Source organism: Oryctolagus cuniculus, chromosome 19 (assembly GCF_051225735.1).
Source record: "Oryctolagus cuniculus isolate XC-2025 breed Fujian yellow rabbit chromosome 19, ASM5122573v1, whole genome shotgun sequence".
Classification (NCBI taxonomy): domain Eukaryota; kingdom Metazoa; phylum Chordata; class Mammalia; order Lagomorpha; family Leporidae; genus Oryctolagus; species Oryctolagus cuniculus.
In genome coordinates this window covers 56,008,072-56,026,295 of record NC_142885.1, presented here as the reverse complement: position 1 = coordinate 56,026,295, position 18,224 = coordinate 56,008,072, and the positions used below count along the sequence as shown (strand labels likewise).

Below are 18,224 nucleotides of genomic sequence, written 5' to 3'. Positions count from 1 at the left end.
TATGTACGTTTTCTCCTTACTGCTGAGATTTGGTAGGATTACTTGTAAGCTAACACAAAAACAAATAAACAAAAATGCTTATGTAATTCCTTAAGAAATAAAATCTTCTAATGGCTTTTTATTGGAGCAGTTGCTAAAGTCTTAAAAATATTGTGAAAAGGGGCCACCACCTACAGTGCCGCCATCCTGTATGGATGCCAGTTCAAGTGGCTGCTCCACTTCTGATCCAGCTCTCTGATATGGCCTGGGAAAGCAGTAGAAGATGTCCCAAGTGCTTGGGCCCCTACACCGACATTGGAAATCAGGAACAAGCTCCTGGCTCCTGGCATCAGATCAGCCCAGATCCAGCCAGTTCAGCCATTTGAGGAGTGAACCAGCAGATGGAAGCCCTCTGTCTTTTTCTGCTTCTATCTCTCTGTAATTCTGCCTTTCAAATAAATAAATAAATCTTAAAAAAAAAAAAAAAGATACTATGTAAATAAAGCATTTGAAGAGGAGAAACCTCAGAAAAGACATTATCACTCTCATTTTGAGCATAAGGCTTCATGCAGTTTTTTATTTCAATACTGGTATCTCACATTTTAGTGTATCTACTAGTCCTGAACAAAATGCTAGAATAACTGTATTCTGACCAACAAAAACCAAACCTCCTCTTACCTTTTTGTATTTCAGTAAGACTTCTGTTACGGTTCCACCAAATCGGACAGTTTTTCTTGGAGGAGAATTGAAGAAATCATTCTCTAATGCAAGCATATCTGAAATCCTGTAGAATCAAGATCACCAAGCTATTAAGTTCACAACAGACAATAAAAACGATAACAGACAACATTTATTGAAATAACACTGTGTAGAGGGATGACCACTAAGGCCTTCTAATTAGACCACCTGCTTTCACTCTTATGGCCTCCCCACCCCCCAACAATCGGTTCTTAATTCATCAACCTAATGATCTTATCTTCCTGCTGCACTTAGAATAAAAATCCAAACTCTTGCATTAATCCTACAAGGCTCTACCATTAATTTGGCCCCTGCCTACAACTCTGACCTCACCTCCAATCACCTGTTTTACTGCAGGCATAGTGTCCTTTCTGGTCTTCAAAGTTCCCCAGCTGGTTCCCATTTCCCCTCCTGCTCATTCTACCAGAAACACACTTTCCCCAGACTTGTGTGTGGCTGAATTCCTGGCTTCATTCAAGTTGAAGTTCAAATGTCAGAGGCCCTCCCCACCAGAAATCTAGAGCACCCAATGGGCCCCCCCCTCCCGTCACCCTGTTCCATTTTCTTACAGCACTTCTCTCTGTCTGAAGCCATCTTGTTCATGTACTCGTCTTTCCCCACCTAGACTGTAAACTCCGGTTGAGAGCAGGAGCATTAGTCTCTCTGGATAGACTGCTGTCCCCCGATGCCCAACACAGTAAGGAGGCTTATGAGGGACTATGATTGATACTATGATATGTGTTTTCTTTTCTTTAAACTTTCATTTAATAAATATAAATTTCCAAAGTACAACTTTTGGATTATATAGCGGCTTTTCCCCCCATAACCTCCCTCCCACCAGCAGCCATCCCACCTCCCACTCCCTCTCTCATCCCATCTCTCATCAAGATTCATTTTCAATTATCTTTATATACTGAAGATCAACTTAGTATATACTAAGTAAAGATTTCAACAGACTGCACCCACACAGACACACAAACTATAGAGTACTGTTTGAGTAGTAGTTTTGCCGTTAATTTGCATAGTACAACACATTAAGGACAAGAGATCCTACATGGGGAGTAGGTGGACAGTGACTCCCTTCGTTGATTTAACAATTGACACTTTTATTTATGACGTCAGTAATCACCTGAGGCTCCTGTCATGAGCTGCCAAGGCTATGGAAGCCTCTTGAGTTCACAAACTCCAACCTTATTTAGACAAGGCCATAATCAAAGTGGAAGCTCTCTCCTCCCTTTAGAGAAAGGTACCTCCTTCTTTGATGGCCCCTTCTTTACACAGGGATCTCACTCACAGAGATCTTTCATTTAGGTCAATTTTTTTTGCCACAGTGTATTGGCTTTCCATGCCTGAAATATTCTCATGGGCTTTTTAGCCGAATCCGAATGTCTTATGGGCTGATTCTGAGGCCAGAGTGCTGCTTAGACATCTGCCATTCTATGAGTCTGCTGTGTATCCCACTTCCCATGTTGGATGTTCTCTCCTTTTTAATTCTATCAGTTATTATTATTAACAGACATTAGTCTTGTTTATGTGATCCTTTGACACTTAATCCAATCATTATAATCAATTATGAACTGAAACTGATCACTTTGACTAGTAAGATGGCATTGATTTGGAATCCCCTGGCACGTTTCTAGCTCTACCATTGGGTTAAGTCTGAGTGAGCATGTGCCAAACTGTACACCTCCTCCCTCTCTTATTCCCACTCTTACATTTAACAGGGATCAATTATCAGTTAAATTAAAACACCTAAGAATAATTGTGTGTTAAAGAGTTCAACCAGTGGTATTAAGTAGAACAAAAAAAATACTAAAAGCAATAAAATAGTAAGTTGTTCCTCGACAGTCAGGACAAGGGCTGATCAAGTCATTGCTTCTCACTGTGTTCATTTCACTTTTACAGGTTTCCTTTTAGGTGCTCAGTTAGTTGTCACAAATCAGGGAGAACATATGATATTGGTCCCTTTGGGACTGGCTTATTTCACTCAGCATGATGTTTTCCAGATTCCTCCATTTTGTTGCAAATGACCAGATTTCATTTTTTTTTACTGCTGTATAGGATTCTATAGAGTACATATCCCATAATTTCTTTATCCAGTCTACTGTTGATGGGCATTTAGGCTGATTCCAGGTATTAGCTATTGTGAATTGAGCTGCAATAAACACTGAGGTGCAGACAGCTTTTATTCGCCAATTTAATTTCCTTTAGGTAAATTCCAAGGAGTGGGATGGCTGGGTCGTGGGCTATATTCAGATTTCTGAGGAATCTCCAAACTGACTTCCATAGTGGCTTTACCAGTTTGCATTCCCACCAACAGTGGATTAGTGTGCCTTTTTCCCCACATCCTCGCCAGCATATTAGTGTTTTACGAGGTTTGCTTCATTTAAACAGCAATGACTGGGGCAGGGACGCAGCATCCTTCTAAAGACTCCGAAAGCTAAACCTCAAAGTGTTTTATGGAGGTTGGGACTTTCAAGATTGAGCAAGATTAAGACGGTTAAACACACAGGAGCGTCAAAACAGATTTCAAACAAGGTTTTAGGATTCAATTTGCCATCAGTGACAGCATCTAGATGAAACCCCAAACAGGCCAGAGAGTCCCTTCCTCACCTGGAAGAAGAAGCGGGAGGGAAGACAACGCAGTACCCGGGCTGGGACGCTGAGGGGCCCGATGGGGAGAATGGGGACCGTGCACACTGACAGCCCTACTTTTCCAGATCCCTTTTACTTGCAATGCCTACGAGGAACGGTCTCGCTCTTCAGAACCTACGATGCCCCTCTACCTCCCACCTCCTACACACTCCATTAGCTTTGTCTCAGATCCCTCCACATCTGCTCCCCCCAAACCCGGCCCTGGAGTTTGGTCCCAGACGCGCATAAGGAAGCGACCCGAATCTCACCCAGCTCGCGACGCACTCAGGTTCTTGACCGCAGAGGTAGAAGCAGCCGCATCCCCCGGCAACCGCGTGTGAAGCAGCGGTGCCGCCATTGGGCCGGACAAGCCTGACTGCGACGCCTCGCGCCGGAAGTCGGGCGCCTTCCCGCTACCGCCCTGTCCCGGAAGAGGCGTGTGCGAGCAGCGGGCCTTCAGCCAATCAGGACCCCACGTTGAGAGAGCGCTCCTTGAGCTCGGCGGGCTAGAGCGCCGCCCAAGCTGCCTCCCCAACTCCGCCCGCGTTAGCCCCGCCTTCTTCCTGGAGGACTTTCTCCGCCCAGAACGGCCGAGCGGACTAAGCGCATCCTCTGCTCCCGGCGGAGGGGAGGTACCGAAGCTGGGCTCCGGGAAGAAGGGAGGGCGGGAACTCCCAAGGAGAGCCAAGCGGCGGCTGGGTTCCTCGGAGTGTTAGTTTTCTGGAGTCAAACGGAAGAAACGGGAGAGCCTGTGATTTACCCTAACCCTCACTGAGAAAAGGGGATTAAAATTCGGCGTTGTGACCCGGGGTCCGAGGCTGTTTACCCAGTGCACATCCTCACGGACAGCCCAAAGACATAGGCGTGGCTGCCCAGGATGTTGCGGGACAGGAGCAACTGCCTCTAGGAGGGGAAATGTTAAAACTCTTGGCAACTATGGAACCCCCCCGCAGCAGGTTTATGAGCACAGTTCTATGCTGAAACAGTGTGAAGTCAATAACTCTTTCTGCGGCTTCCATTTAGTCCCTCACAGCTGTAGAGCAGCCAGAGAATGTTGGGCAAACAGCAATGTCCCAGTGTCACCTACTCATCCCCATCAACAGCTCGTTTTTATTGTGGCATTTCTGTTTCAAGACCCTAAGAGCACCTGATGTTCTCCAAAATTGTCTGTCAGGTTTTCAGTTGGTATTCCAGGGAAAGATGCAGCCCCCACTACCCTGCACTGGTCCAGACCTTACTGCCAGAGCAATGCTTGAACAGATGGGGTATTAAGTATCCAGTGGGCTCCTTTGCTTATTATTTTTTTTTGAAGGGGCGGGGATTTCCATGTAACTAAGCATACTGTTTCCATGTGTGAAATCCCCTTCTGGAAGCTGGCATTGTGGTGTAAAGGGATAAGCCACTGCCTGCAATGCCGGCCTCCCATTTGGGCACCAGTTTCAGTCCTGGGTGCTCCACTTCAGATCCAGCTCCCTGCTAATGCACCTGGGAAGGCAGCAGAGTGTGGCCTAAGTCCTGGGGCCCTTGTACCCGTGTGGGAGACCTGGATGAAGCTCCTGGTTCCTGGCTTCAGCCTGGCCCAGCCCTGGCTGTTGTGGCCATTTGGGGAGTGAACCAGCAGATGGAAGACCTCTTTTTTCTCTATCTCTCCCTCTCTCTGTAACTCTGTCCTTCAAATAAATAAGACTGACTGAATGAGTGAATAAATAAATAAATAAATCTGGCCGGCGCCGCAGCTCACTAAGCTAATCCTCCGCCTTGCGGCGCCTGCACACCGGGTTCTAGTCCCGGTCGGGGCGCCGGATTCTGTCCCAGTTGCCCCTCTTCCAGGCCAGCTCTCTGTTGTGGCCAGGGAGTGCAGTGGAGGATGGCCCAAGTGCTTGGGCCCTGCACCCCATGGAAGACCAGGAGAAGCACCTGGCTCCTGGCTTCGGATCAGTGCGGTGCGCCGGCCACAGCGCGCCGGCCGCAGTGGCCATTGGAGAGTGAACCAACGGCAAAGGAAGACCTTTCTCTCTGTCTCTCTCACTGTCCACTCTGCCTGTCAATAAATAAATAAATAAATAAATAAATAAGTCAATCAATCTGCAGCACCTAAGCCCGGCTGCCCCCCGGGAGGCTGTGGTTGTCCATGTGTTATGTGTTCAGCGTCTTCTGGAGGAAGTGCCTGGGTTGGCTCGCTCTTTGGACTTAGGTGGTGAAACAATTGCTGAAGAATCTGCCAGCGCCATCGCTCTAGTCCAAATGCAAAGAAATCTGCCCCCTGCTCCTGGTTAAACCGAGTGAACTCAGGACAGGGAGCAGCGTCAGCGTTCAGCTCCCACCCCTGCCCATTTCTTCTGAGCCCTGGATAGCGGAAGTGGAGTCAGGTGTGCCCTGAGGACGCCCCCAGAGAAGCTGTGAATTCAGCTCAGCAGGTTGCAGAGGCAGGGGCAACCAGGCCCCAGGATGGTGCAGGGTGGGTGAGTGGGGCAGTGCCCCCTCTCCTGCCTCACACCCCACTCACCTCTCTGGCTTCTTTCACCGTCCTGGTGATCCTCGCGTGTTTGAGTAGAGCAAGTAGCAGATGGCTTTTCCCCACCACTATTGGAAAGAACAAACTGTACATGTTTCCTTTGAATACATCTTAGTGATGTCACGGGCTACACGGTGAGGGAGCTTGGGTAGCTCTTTGTCCCGCTGGCTCCCGGTTTCTGAGACTGTCTTCCAGCTTCTGTCTGCCCTGACAGAACTGGCAGGTCTCTGGGTAGCCTCGAGCCAACAGTGGGCACTTGGGTTACATTGAAAGCAGGTGCGATGATAATGGCCTCTTTTAGAAGTCATTGGCGGCCTGGAGAGAGCCCTGTTCTGGGGTCCTAGGCTGATGGTACTGCCGACTGCTGCTTTGTGCCCATCCCCTAGCACAGAATCCACCTGCAGCCAGCGGCCGGGTGGCAAGGCCAGGCTCAGCAGGGACCCATGAGGGCGGCACTGGAGACCCCGTGGCCACCCCAGAGCAGCAAGTGCTCTCTGCATTAGGAAGAGCGAATTACACAGCACTGATGGACAAGAATAGATTTTCCTATCTGATTTCATGATGTGGTCAGGTAAGCAGGCAATGTAATTTCCAATCCTGTGGGGAGGCGACTGCTGTGTAGAACCCGTGGTGTCAGCTGAGAGGGGATTCCTGTTCCTGTGCAAGGCGGAAGCAGTGATTTTTTTTTTAAACTCCTGAAAAACAAACACTCCTATGTGTATCTGGGAGACAGTTTATGTGTGAATTAAAAAGCTTTTTGCTCTGTCTCTTAACTTATGGCTTGCATGGAATAGGAATGAGTTGTTTTTCCAGGAAAGAGTTGTTTTCTTGTCCAGTCACAGACCCCTTAGGAAGACGCGATTTGAATGAGTACTTTAGGATTTCTTTGCCTGGTTCTGATCTCAGGAAATACCATATAGTATATGACAAAAATATTTTAAGTTTACCTTTGACATCTGTCTGACTCTGGTTTGCTTTATGACTTCTTCATTTAATAATAAATTACCTTAAAAATAAATCTTTTCTGTTTTTTTCATTTGATTTGAAAGGCAGAGAGACACAGAGAAAGATCTTCCATTGGCTGGTTCAGTCCCCAAACTCCTGCAATATCCAGGGCTGGGCCAGGCCAACGCCAGGCACTGGAAACCCAGTCTGGGTCTCCCATGCAAGTGGCAGGCACCAAAGCAATTGAACTATGCCCTGCTGCCTCCCAGGGTGCCCATCAGCAGGCGGCTAGAGCTGACACAGGGTAGCCAGGACTGGAACCAGACACTCCAATACGGCAGACAGGCACCCTAAGCAACAACTTAACGGCCGAGTCAAAAGCCAACCTCTGCTCTTTGAGAAAGAGCATGGTGTTATTAGCATAATAGCAACCTGTGTTGACCCGTGTTTCTGAACTGTGCCTGCTGTGTGGACTTGTAGTCATATATGCAGGTGAGAACAAGAACTTTTATGTATTCGTTTTCCTTTCAAATAACAGATGTCCATTCCTCCTGTTCATAGAGTCAGGGCTTCGGGATCTGGAAATTATTCCCCACGGCCTCCACATTTGCTGCAAATAAACCACCTTGTGTGACAACTCCTTCTGACATGCTTCATAGAACACACCAGGAAACAGTCCAGTTGTTTCAGGTAGGAAGCACCAAAGGCAGAGGAAATAATTGCACACTAGCTCACAAAGACTTTTTCAAAAAACTTATAACTTTCCTTTATATAATTACCACATACATATATTCCTAAGCAGTGTACTAAATAGTAAAAAAGAAAAAATACTTTGGCTTCTCTTTGAATTTTATAAAATGGAAATTGCTTTACTATACTGCTGCTTGTTTTCAATCAATATTATCCTTCTAATTCCATCCCTGTTGTATGTGGTTGTGGTTTATTTTTTCTGCTACTGTGTAGTTCATTACATGAATATGTTGTGATTTATCTGTTTCCCTGTCACAAACATTTAAGTTATTTTCTTTCTTTTCTTTCCCACCCCCAACTATTTGCATTACTGCTGTGACTATTCTTATACAGTGTCCCGATGTGTGTGTGCGCAAGCATTTTTCCAGGGTGGAAGTATTGGCTTGGCAGGTATGCAGGAGATGGTACCTTCCACAGAGGCCATGCCAATAAATGCTCCCAACAATACCTTCTCCTAAAGTTTGAAAATGGCTGCTTATTTTCACAAAGCACAGTTAAAGCTAGGCTGCCATATTTTTTAAAAATCTTATAAATGGAACCCTAAGAATAATGTAACAAGTAGCATAAAGCTAAATAGCGTAATAATTCAGTGGTGGTGTTCCTTGGTTGCGTACCTTCTTTGGGGGAGTCTCTCATCAGTCACTGGGTTGCACAGGACAACTCCTTTTGCTAGGATAAAACACTCCTTTCCCCACAGACCTGTTTTCTTTTGTTTCCAGCCTAATAAAAGAAAATAAAGACACCTCCTCACTACACCTCCCCACACACACATCCAAAGCAACACTAACAAGTTAGCTTGTCCACAGCCATAGCCATCCTTTAACCACCTTTTGTTACAGTTGTTAGTAATTGTTCTGAGCTTCTTTATTCCAGAGTGAATTTTTGTTTTACTTTCATATACCAGGAGACCCATTAAACTTTTTTAAAAAGAGCATTCTTCTCCCAGAGATGAATTTTACAACCATCCCTGGTGTAGTCATGTTGGCTTAAGTCTCTTTGCTTGCAAGCCACAGACACGAACTTGAGCTAGCTTAAGCAGAAAAAGATAAGGATACAAGTGGTTACAAGGCACCAAGAAAGAATTTCTCATTAGCCAAATGTGGGTCCAGTGCTCTCCAGGAACTCAATCAACACTTGTCAGAGGGATGAGTTCATACTGCACCTATGTGGTTCTATAATGGGCAGAAGTCACCTCTTCGGAAAGGTCACAGGAATAACTGAGTTGAGATCTGAGAACCACAAAAGGGTGAGGAGGTGTCAGAAGGCTGTGAAGGGAGAATTTCTTGAAGGCAAAGAGAAAAGGATGTGCAAAGGTCCATGGCAAGAGTAGAATGGGGCCATCTGTTGGGCTTTTAGTCAACTGTCCAAGGTGGAGGTGATAGTCATTGGGAGGAGGTGCTGGTGGCTGAGATGAAGAGGGTCAATTGAGAAAACAGCCCACATTGGAGCCCCTGAAATAAACCTGGGAATTCTCTTGGGATGCAAATACTCATCTTTCCTTTATATTAAAATTGCCCTGTTAGTCCTTTGTAAAGTAAGATACAAAGGTGCAGAAATCTAAGGTGAGTGGAAGTAAAATTTCAAAGAAGTGAATTAATATTTGTTCATTTATTTTAAAGATTTGTTTGTTGGCCGGCGCCGTGGCTCACTAGGCTAATCCTCTGCCTGCGGCGCCGGCACCCCAGGTTCTAGTCCCGGTTGGGACGCCGGATTCTGTCCTGGTTGCTCCTCTTCCAGTCCAGCTCTCTGCTGTGGCCCGGGAAGGCAGTGGAGGATGGCCCAAGTGTTTGGGCCCTGCACCCCATGGGAGACCAGGAGAAGCACCTGGCTCCTGGCTTCAGATCAGCGCAGCGCGCCAGCTGTAGTGGCCATTTGTGGGGTGAACCAATGGAAGGAAGAACTTTCTCTCTGTCTCTCTCATTGTCTAACTCTGCCTGTCCAAAAAAAATTTTTTTTGTTTGTTTGGGGCTGGTGCTGTGGCACAGTGGTCTAAACCTCTGCCTGTGACTCTGGCATCCCATATGTCTCCAGTTCTATTCCCAGCTGCTCCTCTTCTGATCCAGCTCTCTGCTATGGCCTGGGAAAGCACTAGAAGATGGCCCAAGTCCTTGGACCCCTGCATCCGTGTGGGAGACCCAGAAGAAGCTCCTGGCTCCAGGCTTAGAATCAGCCCAGCTCCAGACATTGCAGCATTTTGGGGAGTGAACCAGCAGATAGAAAACCTTTCTCTTTCTTCCTCTCTCTGTCTTTAACTCTGCCTCTCAAATAAAGTATTTTTTAAAAAATTTATTTATTTTAGAGGCAGAGTTACAGAGAGAGGGAGAAACAGAGAATGAGAGAGAGAAGTCTTCCATCTGCTGGTTCACTCCCTAAATGACCATAAAGCAGAGCCCATATGGGATGCTGGCACCCCAGGTGACGGCTTTATCCTCTATGCCACAGCACCAGACCTGTGATACGGTACTTAACAGGGCATTTGCTAGAGACGCTCAGATCCCATATCCAAGACTCTGGGTTTGAGTCTTGGTTCCACTTCCAATTCCAGTTTCCTGCTAATGTGCACTCTGAGAGGCAGCAGATGATGATAGCTCAACTACCTGCTCCCTGCCACCCACATGGGAGATCTAGATGAAGGTACAGACACCTGGTTTTCACCTGGCTCAGCCCTGGTTACTGCAGGCATTTGGGGAGTGAACCAGTGGATGGACAATCATTGTCTATGTCCCCACACTAAATGATTTAACAATAAGTTATTTCTGTAACAGAGGAGAAAGAAAGTCTTAGCAATATGATGTGACCTTGCTAACAGGGTTACATAGCAGCTCAATCAACTCATTCAGCCCAATTCAGAAACAACCAGAAAAGTAATCTTTCTCAGGCTGATCAAACCAGACTACTACTGAAATAATGACTTAATTATTTTTTTTAAGAGGAGAATTTTTTTTTTTGACAGGCAGAGTGGACAGTGAGAGAGAAAGACAGAGAGAAAGGTCTTCCTTTGCCATTGGTTCACCCTCCAATGGCCACCGCGGCCGGCGCGCTGCAACCAGCGCACCGCGCTGATCCAAAGCCAGGAGCCAGGTGCTTCTCCTGGTCTCCCATGGGGTGCAGGGCCCAAGTACTTGGGCCATCCTCCACTGCACTCCCTGGCCACAGCAGAGAGCTGGCCTGAAAGGGGGGCAACCAGGACAGAATCCGGCGCCCCGACCGGGACTAGAACCTGGTGTGCCGGTGCCACAAGGCGGAGGATTAGCCTAATGAGCCACGGCGCCGGCTATGACTTAATTATTCTCAGTTCTACTTTTCCAAAAGTAAAAGAGAGACCAGGAGCCTAGAACTCTATCCAGGTCTCCCATGTAGGTGCAGCAGCTCAAGTACTTGAGCCATCTTCCACTGCTTTCCCAGGCACATTAGCAGGGAGCTGCATCAGAAGTGGAGCAGCTGGGACTCGAACTAGTGCTCATATGGGATGCCGGTTTCAGAGGCTGTAGCTTAACCCAGTGCACTACATCAGCCCCTTCTTTGGCTTTTAAGCATTTATTTATAAACAAATACTTCACATACTTGATTCTCTCCAAACCAAAGTTTGACAGGTGGGTGTTGTGACACGATGATTAAGATATTGGCCAAGATGCTCACATCGCATATCAGAGTGCCTGGGATGGAATCCTGTCTCCAATTTCAGTGTGCCTGGGAGGCAGCAGGTGATGGCCCAACTACTTGGCTCTCTAGCATATACCGGGGGACCTGGATGGAGTCCCTGGCTCTTGGCTTAAGTCTGCCCAACCCCAGCTGTTATGAGCATTTAGGAGTGAACCAGTAGATAGAAGATTCTCTCTCTCTCCCTTTCTGTCACTCTTCCTTTCAAATAAGTAAGAAAATAAAACTTGAAAAAAAAATTCTTTGACACAATACTATTGACTTCAGCCAGTAGGAGAATGGAGTGATCTGACTCATAGATGCTGTCAGTGGTGCCCCCTGCAAACAGCTCAGGTTTTAAACTGACTGTTAAACCTGACTTTGACCTTGTCGACCTCTGCCACATTCATCTGGATGAGCATGCTCTTTGGTCTCAATGATGTGGCTGTTGGTGGAGCATTTCTGCAGCATATACACTGTCCATGAACTTGCTGGTTTCATTCCTTGCCTGCTACCATCATGAGTACAGTGCAGGAGAGCATCATAGTCCAGTAAAGTGAAGCTACAGCAGACTTTAAGATGGAGGAAAATTCCCACTGGGTTGTGGACAGAGTTTTGGAAGTCTTGGTTATGCCACATTAAGTGTGCAATTACACTCGAGTAATGTCTGATATTTAGTACTTGTCAAAACACTTTTCTTGTGCAGGTGACTAAAAGGGACAGAGTCTTTACATTTATTTGGTACAATGGGGGAAAGTGGGGGAAGGGTCAGTAACCACATTTAATAATATGAAACTTGAAATGTTTTTATATTTGAAATTCATTGGTTTCACTGATAGAATTCCAGTGCTTAGAACCCAGTCACACAGAGAAGGATTCAAATTCCAGCTCTGTTGTTTAGTCTGTTACTTTGGGCAAATGCCTTATGTTCTCAGCACTTCAGTTTCCTTATCCATTTATTTATTTACTTATTTTTTAAACTATATTAGAGCTATGTGAGGATTAGAGCACACAAAGCACAAACTACAAAGTATGTCATGGAGTATAAGGCAGGAGGCTCTCATTAAATAACAGAAGTACTTGCCCACTCTTTTCCCATAATATGAGATATACTGGGATACTTGGTAGTTGGAGTCAGGTGAAAACTGACCTGTGAGGTAGACAGAGACATGGATATTATCGTAGTCCATTCATGCTGTGATAACAAAATACCAGAGACTGGATAACTTATAAACAACAGGAATTTATTTCTCACAGAGCTGGAGGCCGAGAGGTTCAAGATCAAGGTGTCAGCAAGTTTGGTGTCTGGTGAGGGGCTGGTGGCTGGTTCCAAGTTGGTGCCTTCCTGTTGAGTTTCCCACGATGATCACTGTGTCCTTACAAGGCAGAAGGGACAGAGGGCAAAAAAAGGGCCCAGCTGGTTCCCTCCAACCCTCTCATAAGGCTACTAATCCCCTAAGTCACCTCATAAAGGCCCAACCTCTTAATGCTATCACATTGGCCATTAAGCTTCAACATATGCACTTTGGGGGACACATGCAGACCACAGCAGACGCACTGAAGAAGAAAATAATTCATAGGCTTCCCAGCAGGAACCTATAGGTTTTTAAGGTTTTTACCTTTAAAATGACAGACAATGCCTGATCACTTAGGGCTTGACTATCTGGTTATGGACTCCCCTCAGTTCCTTAATTTCTTGCTGCAAATAGTAGAAACAGAGAGAAGGCAAGTGACTTCAGCAGAGACTGAATTATCTTTGTGTCCTCCACAGTAGCTAGCACTTAGTATAGACTAAATCACTTTGTGGAAACTCCAGTTCTGGGGCCAGTGCTATGGTAAAGCAGGTAAAGCCACCCCCTGCAGTGCCAGCATCCCATATGGGTGCCAGTTTGAGTCCTGCCTGTTCCTCTTCCAATCCAGCTCTCTGCTGTGGCCTGAGAAAGCAGCAGAGGATGGCCCAAGTCCTTGGATCAAGTCCATCGGATCAGCGCAGGTCTGGCCATTGTGGCCAGTTGGGGAGTGGACCAGCAGATGCAAGACCTCTCTTTCTGCCTTTCCTTCTCTATGTAACTCTGACTTTCAAATAAATAAATCTGAAAAAAAAAAACCCACTCAAGTTCTAAAAATATTGAGCTGTTATTCTGTCTAGCATGCCATGTGTGATTAAAAAATAGCTTTGACTATGCCAGAAAAATGAAATCAAATGCATAGAATGGTGCTGACTAGAATACATGTACACATTGATTCTTTTTTTTTTTTCCTGACAGGCAGAGTGGACAGTGAGAGAGAGAGAGAGAGAGAGAGAGAGAGAAAGGTCTTCCTTTGCCGTTGGTTCACCCACCAATGGCCGCCGCAGCCAGCGCACTGCGGCTGGAGCACCACGCTGATCCAAAGGCAGGAGCCAGGTGCTTCTCCTGGTCTCCCATGAGGGTGCAGGGCCCAGGCACTTGGGCCATCCTCCACTGCACTCCCTTGGCCACAGCAGAGAGCTGGCCTGGAAGAGGGGCAACCGCGACAGAATCCGGCGCCCTGACCGGGACTAGAACCCAGTGTGCCGGCGCCGCAAGGTGGAGGATTAGCCTAGTGAGCCGCGGCGCTGGCCCCACATTGATTCTTAAATATCAAGTATGACTTTAATAACTACAATAAAACTAAGTCCAAATACTTAAACAAACAAACAAAAGAAGAAAGGGAGACATGATTCCAGAACTAGAAACCAGATTTTAACTTGCCTATTAACAACTTTAGAGAAAGCTGAAAAGGGGACCAAGAGGGGAAATGTAGAAAAGTATACACAATATCCTATCATTGATATTTTTACAAAAGTACATACACAAGGATACTGGGTTATGCATAGACTCTCCTCATGGATACCCTAGACACTAACAGGATGGGGATGTGGGAAAGGAGTATGGAGGCCTAGGGGCAGGGAGGAATAATTTTCATTGTGTAGTTCTTAGTACTAGTTCGCTTTTCCATTTTTTAAAAACAAGGTTCACATACTACCTCTTTAAAAAAAGAAAGGTGTTCTGGTGGTAAGGGAAAAGTTTATTCTTTCTGAGTTCAAATTTAAACCTCTAAGGTGATTTTTAAAGGGAGATTGTTTATAATACAGTGAACTGATACTTATCTGACTTGGTAGAAAAAGCTCTGTTCTGTGGGATCTCCGTCTAGCCTCTGCTACTATTTATATGGGCTTTTTTTTTTTTTTTTTTAAGAAACCTAACACTATTGTTGTTGTAGAAATACAGGTAGAGAGAAAGCTTGACTTCTTTTTAAAATGTATTCCATTTTTATTTACTTTACTTAAGAGGTAGGGGTGGTGCAGTGGGTTAAGCCACTGCATGGGAACACCACATCCCAAATCAGGGTGCCTGGTTCAAGTCCCAACTACCCCACGCTTCCTATCCAGCTCCCTGCTAATGCACCTGGGAGGCAGCAGATGGTGACTTAAGCACGTGGGTTCCTGTCCTCATGTGGGAGATCCAGATGGAGTTCTTGGCTCCTTGCTTTGGTGTGACCTAGCCCAGCCCTGGCTGTGTAGGCATTTGGAGAGTGAACTAGCAGACAGAACATCTGTCTGTGTATTTGCCTCTGTCTCTCCCTCTGTCACTTTTTCAAATATGTAAGTACATCTTAAAAGAGAAAGAGAGGAGGGAGGCAGAGAAACACAAAGAGCTCCCATCCACTGGTCTCTTCACAAATGTCTACGATGGCCAAGGCTGGGCCAGGCTAAATCAGGAGCCAGCAATTCAGTCTAGGTTTCCCACATGGGTAGCAGGTGGAACTCTGGTCCCAGGCACTCAGGTATAGAATGTGGGTATGCCAAGTGCTGGCTCAGTCTGCTGCTCCACAGCACCTGCCTCCAAATTTATTTTTAATGCCATTTTCCTGACTTTTAAATACCCTCATATATGTTAAGTGAAAAAGGTAAGCTGTCATACAGTATGTAAAGAAACACTGACTATGTCAATACTTTATATATATATATATATACACACACACACGAATGATACAAGTAAGAAATGTACATGTTCGGGCTGGTGCCGCGGCTCACTAGGCTAATCCTCCGCCTTGCGGCACCGGCACACCGGGTTCTAGTCCCGGTCGGGGCGCCGGATTCTGTCCTGGTTGCCCCTCTTCCAGGCCAGCCCTCTGCTGTGGCCAGGGAGTGCAGTGGAGGATGGCCCAGGTGCTTGGGCCCTGTACCCCATGGGAGACCAGGAGAAGTACCTGGCTCCTGCCATCGGATCAGCGTGGTGCACCAGCTGCAGCGCGCTGGCCTCGGCGGCCATTGGAGGGTGAACCAACGGCAAAGGAAGACCTTTCTCTCTGTCTCTCTCTCTCACTGTCCACTCTGCCTGTCAAAAAAAAAAAAAAAAAAAAAAAAAAAAAAGAAATGTACATGTTCACCATATATGAAAGGACTGAGAAGAAACTAATAACATTTAATATCAGTCAATAGAACTTGTTGAGAGGGGAGGAAAGGAATATCATTATATTCATTTTTTTAAAGCCTTATTTTATTTATTTGAAAGACAGAGTTACAGAGAGAGAGACAGACAGACAGAGAGGTCTTCCATCCGCTGGTTCACGCCCCAGATGGCCGCAACAGCCAGAGCTGCGCCGATCTGAAGCCAGGAGCCAAGAGGTTCTTCCAGGTCTCCCATGCGGGTGCAGGGGTCCAAGGACCTGAGCCATCTTCCACTGCTTTCCCAGGCCATAGCAGAGAGCTGAATCGAAAGAGGAGCAGCCGGGACTTGGATCGGCGCCCATATGGGATGCTGGAGCTTTAGGCCAGGGCTTTTACCCACTGTGCCACAGCGCCAGCCCCACATCATTATATTCTTAGGATTATATCTATGGTGGGTGGCACTGTGGTGCAGTGGCTTGCACCGCTGCCTGAAGTGCAAGCATCCCATATGGATGCCAGTTCGAGTCCCGGCTGCTCCTCTTCTGATCTAGCTTTCTGTTACAGCTTGGGAAAGCAGTGGAAGATGGTGAAGTCCTTGGTCCCCTGCAACCACATGTTTTTTTTTTTATTTTTTTATTTTTATTTTTTTATTTTTTGACAGGCAGAGTGGACAGTGAGAGAGAGAGACAGAGAGAAAGGTCTTCCTTTGCCGTTGGTTCACCCTCCAATGGCCGCCGCGGCCGGCGCGCTGCGGCCGGCACACCGCGCTGATCCGATGGCAGGAGCCAGGAGCCAGGTGCTTTTCCTGGTCTCCCATGGGGTGCAGGGCCCAAGCACCTGGGCCATCCTCCACTGCACTCCCTGGCCACAGCAGAGGGCTGGCCTGGAAGAGGGGCAACCGGGACAGAATCCGGCGCCCCGACCGGGACTAGAACCCGGGGTGCCGGCGCCGCTAGGCGGAGGATTAGCCTAGTGAGCCGCGGCGCCGGCCCCCCTGCAACCACATGTGAGACCTGGAAGAAGCTCCTGGCTCCTGGCTCCTGGCTTCAGATCGGCACAGCTCCAGCCATTGCGGCCATCTGGGGAGTGAACCAGTGGACGGAAGATCTCTATCTCTGTCTCTCCCTCTCTCTGTAATTCTGTCTTTCAAATAAATAAAATAAATCTTTTAAAAGAGAGAGAGGAGAGAGAGATCTTCCATCCACTGGTTCACTCCCTCAGATGGCCACAATGGCCAGGGCTGGGCCAAGCCAAAGCCAGGAATCAGGAGGTTCATCTAGTTTCCCAGAAGGGTGGCGGGGGTTCCAACACTTGAGCCATTATCTACTGCTTTCCCAGGCCATTAGCAGGGAGCTGGATTGGGGGAAGGGAGCAGCCAGGACATGAACCAGTGTCCACATGATATGCCAGCATTCCAGGTATCGGCTTTACCTGCTGCGCCTCAATGCCAGTCCCTGCTTTTAACAGTTTATAATATAGAAATAAATTACCTAGTCAAATAATTGCACTTTAAAATCTGTCCATCCAGTAAAAATGTTGTTTTAAAAAGTTGGAAAAAATGGATTGGCACTGTGGCACAGCAGGTTAAGCTGCCGTCAGCTGTGCTGTCATCCCATAAGGGTGCCAGTTTGAGTCCTGGCTATTCCATTTCAGATCCAGCTTGCTGCTAATGTCCCTGGGAAAACAGTGCAGGATGGCCCTGCTATACCACAGCACTGGCCCCCAGAATGATATTTTAAAAATACATCGCTGGCGCGCCGCAGCTCACTAGGCTAATCCTGCGCCTGTGGCCCGCACTCCAGGTTCTAGCCCCGGTTGGAGCACTGGATTCTGTCCCGGTTGCTCCTCTTCCAGTCCAGCTCTCTGCTGTGGCCTGGGAAGGCAGTGGAGGATGGGCCAAGTGCTTGGGCCCTGCACTCACATGGGAGACCAGGAGGAAGCACCTGGCTCCTGGCTTCGGATCGGTGCAGCGCGCCAGCCATAGCAGCCATTTTGGGGGTGAACCAATGGAAGGAAGACCTTTCTCTCTGTTTCTCTCTCTGTCTGTCTAACTCTGCTTGTCAAAAAAAAAAAAAAAAAAAAAGAAGACCCGCCCCCCGCCTCTCTGTAACTCTGCCTTTCAAATAAAATAAATAAATTTGTTAAAAAATACGTAAACATCTGTATTCATTAAGATTAAAGTAGTTTTTTCTTTTTCTTCTGCAGTGACCATTTTCTGCTTTAGGCAGCACCTGAGTTTCAGTAATCACAGGTCTTAAGAAATACCTCTATTTACCCCAAGACAAAATCCAGTCATACTAGTACCAATTAGCCATTACACAACAAAAGGCTTTTCTGTGGTTTCCGGCACATGCACTTCTACGATGTCCTTTATGCTTTAGTACATTAAAGTTGACATTTCTCTTGGTTCCTAACTGCAGTTCTAGACTTACAAAATAACAGTGCTTACCTGCTGCATTTTATATAGATAGAAGCTCACCATTGCAGGCTTTTTTTTATTAAAAAATAAATTTCTAAATGGCATATGGCTTACAAATTGCTGATTTAATCTAATATTTTTGTGATCGAATATGTGTTAACAAATTGTATTATCTAATTATTTTTAAGTAC

General features: G+C 46.6%; 2 protein-coding genes across 4 annotated transcripts in view; one reads left to right on the top strand and one right to left on the bottom strand.

Moving 5' to 3' along the window:
- Window positions 1-3,842, bottom strand: part of RRN3 (RNA polymerase I transcription factor RRN3) — a 48,955-nt gene extending 45,113 nt beyond the window's left edge. The window contains exons 1-2 of one of the 3 annotated variants that reach the window (XM_008257804.5): window positions 3,621-3,842; window positions 658-763 (exon numbers count right to left, since the gene is read on the bottom strand). In XM_008257804.5, coding sequence (XP_008256026.1) covers window positions 658-763; window positions 3,621-3,709 — 195 coding nt within the window. In that variant the 5' untranslated portion in view covers window positions 3,710-3,842. The remainder of the gene's footprint in view (window positions 1-657; window positions 764-3,620) is intronic. The other 2 variants (XM_089321604.1, XM_002711743.6) reach the window with 2 other exon arrangements.
- Window positions 3,843-3,871: 29 nt separating this feature from the next.
- The window catches only part of LOC138847046 (uncharacterized), a 58,045-nt gene continuing 43,692 nt past the window's right edge, over window positions 3,872-18,224 (top strand). The window contains exons 1-2 of the mRNA XM_070064669.2: window positions 3,872-3,983; window positions 7,373-7,501. Coding sequence (XP_069920770.2) covers window positions 7,460-7,501 — 42 coding nt within the window. The 5' untranslated portion in view covers window positions 3,872-3,983; window positions 7,373-7,459. The remainder of the gene's footprint in view (window positions 3,984-7,372; window positions 7,502-18,224) is intronic.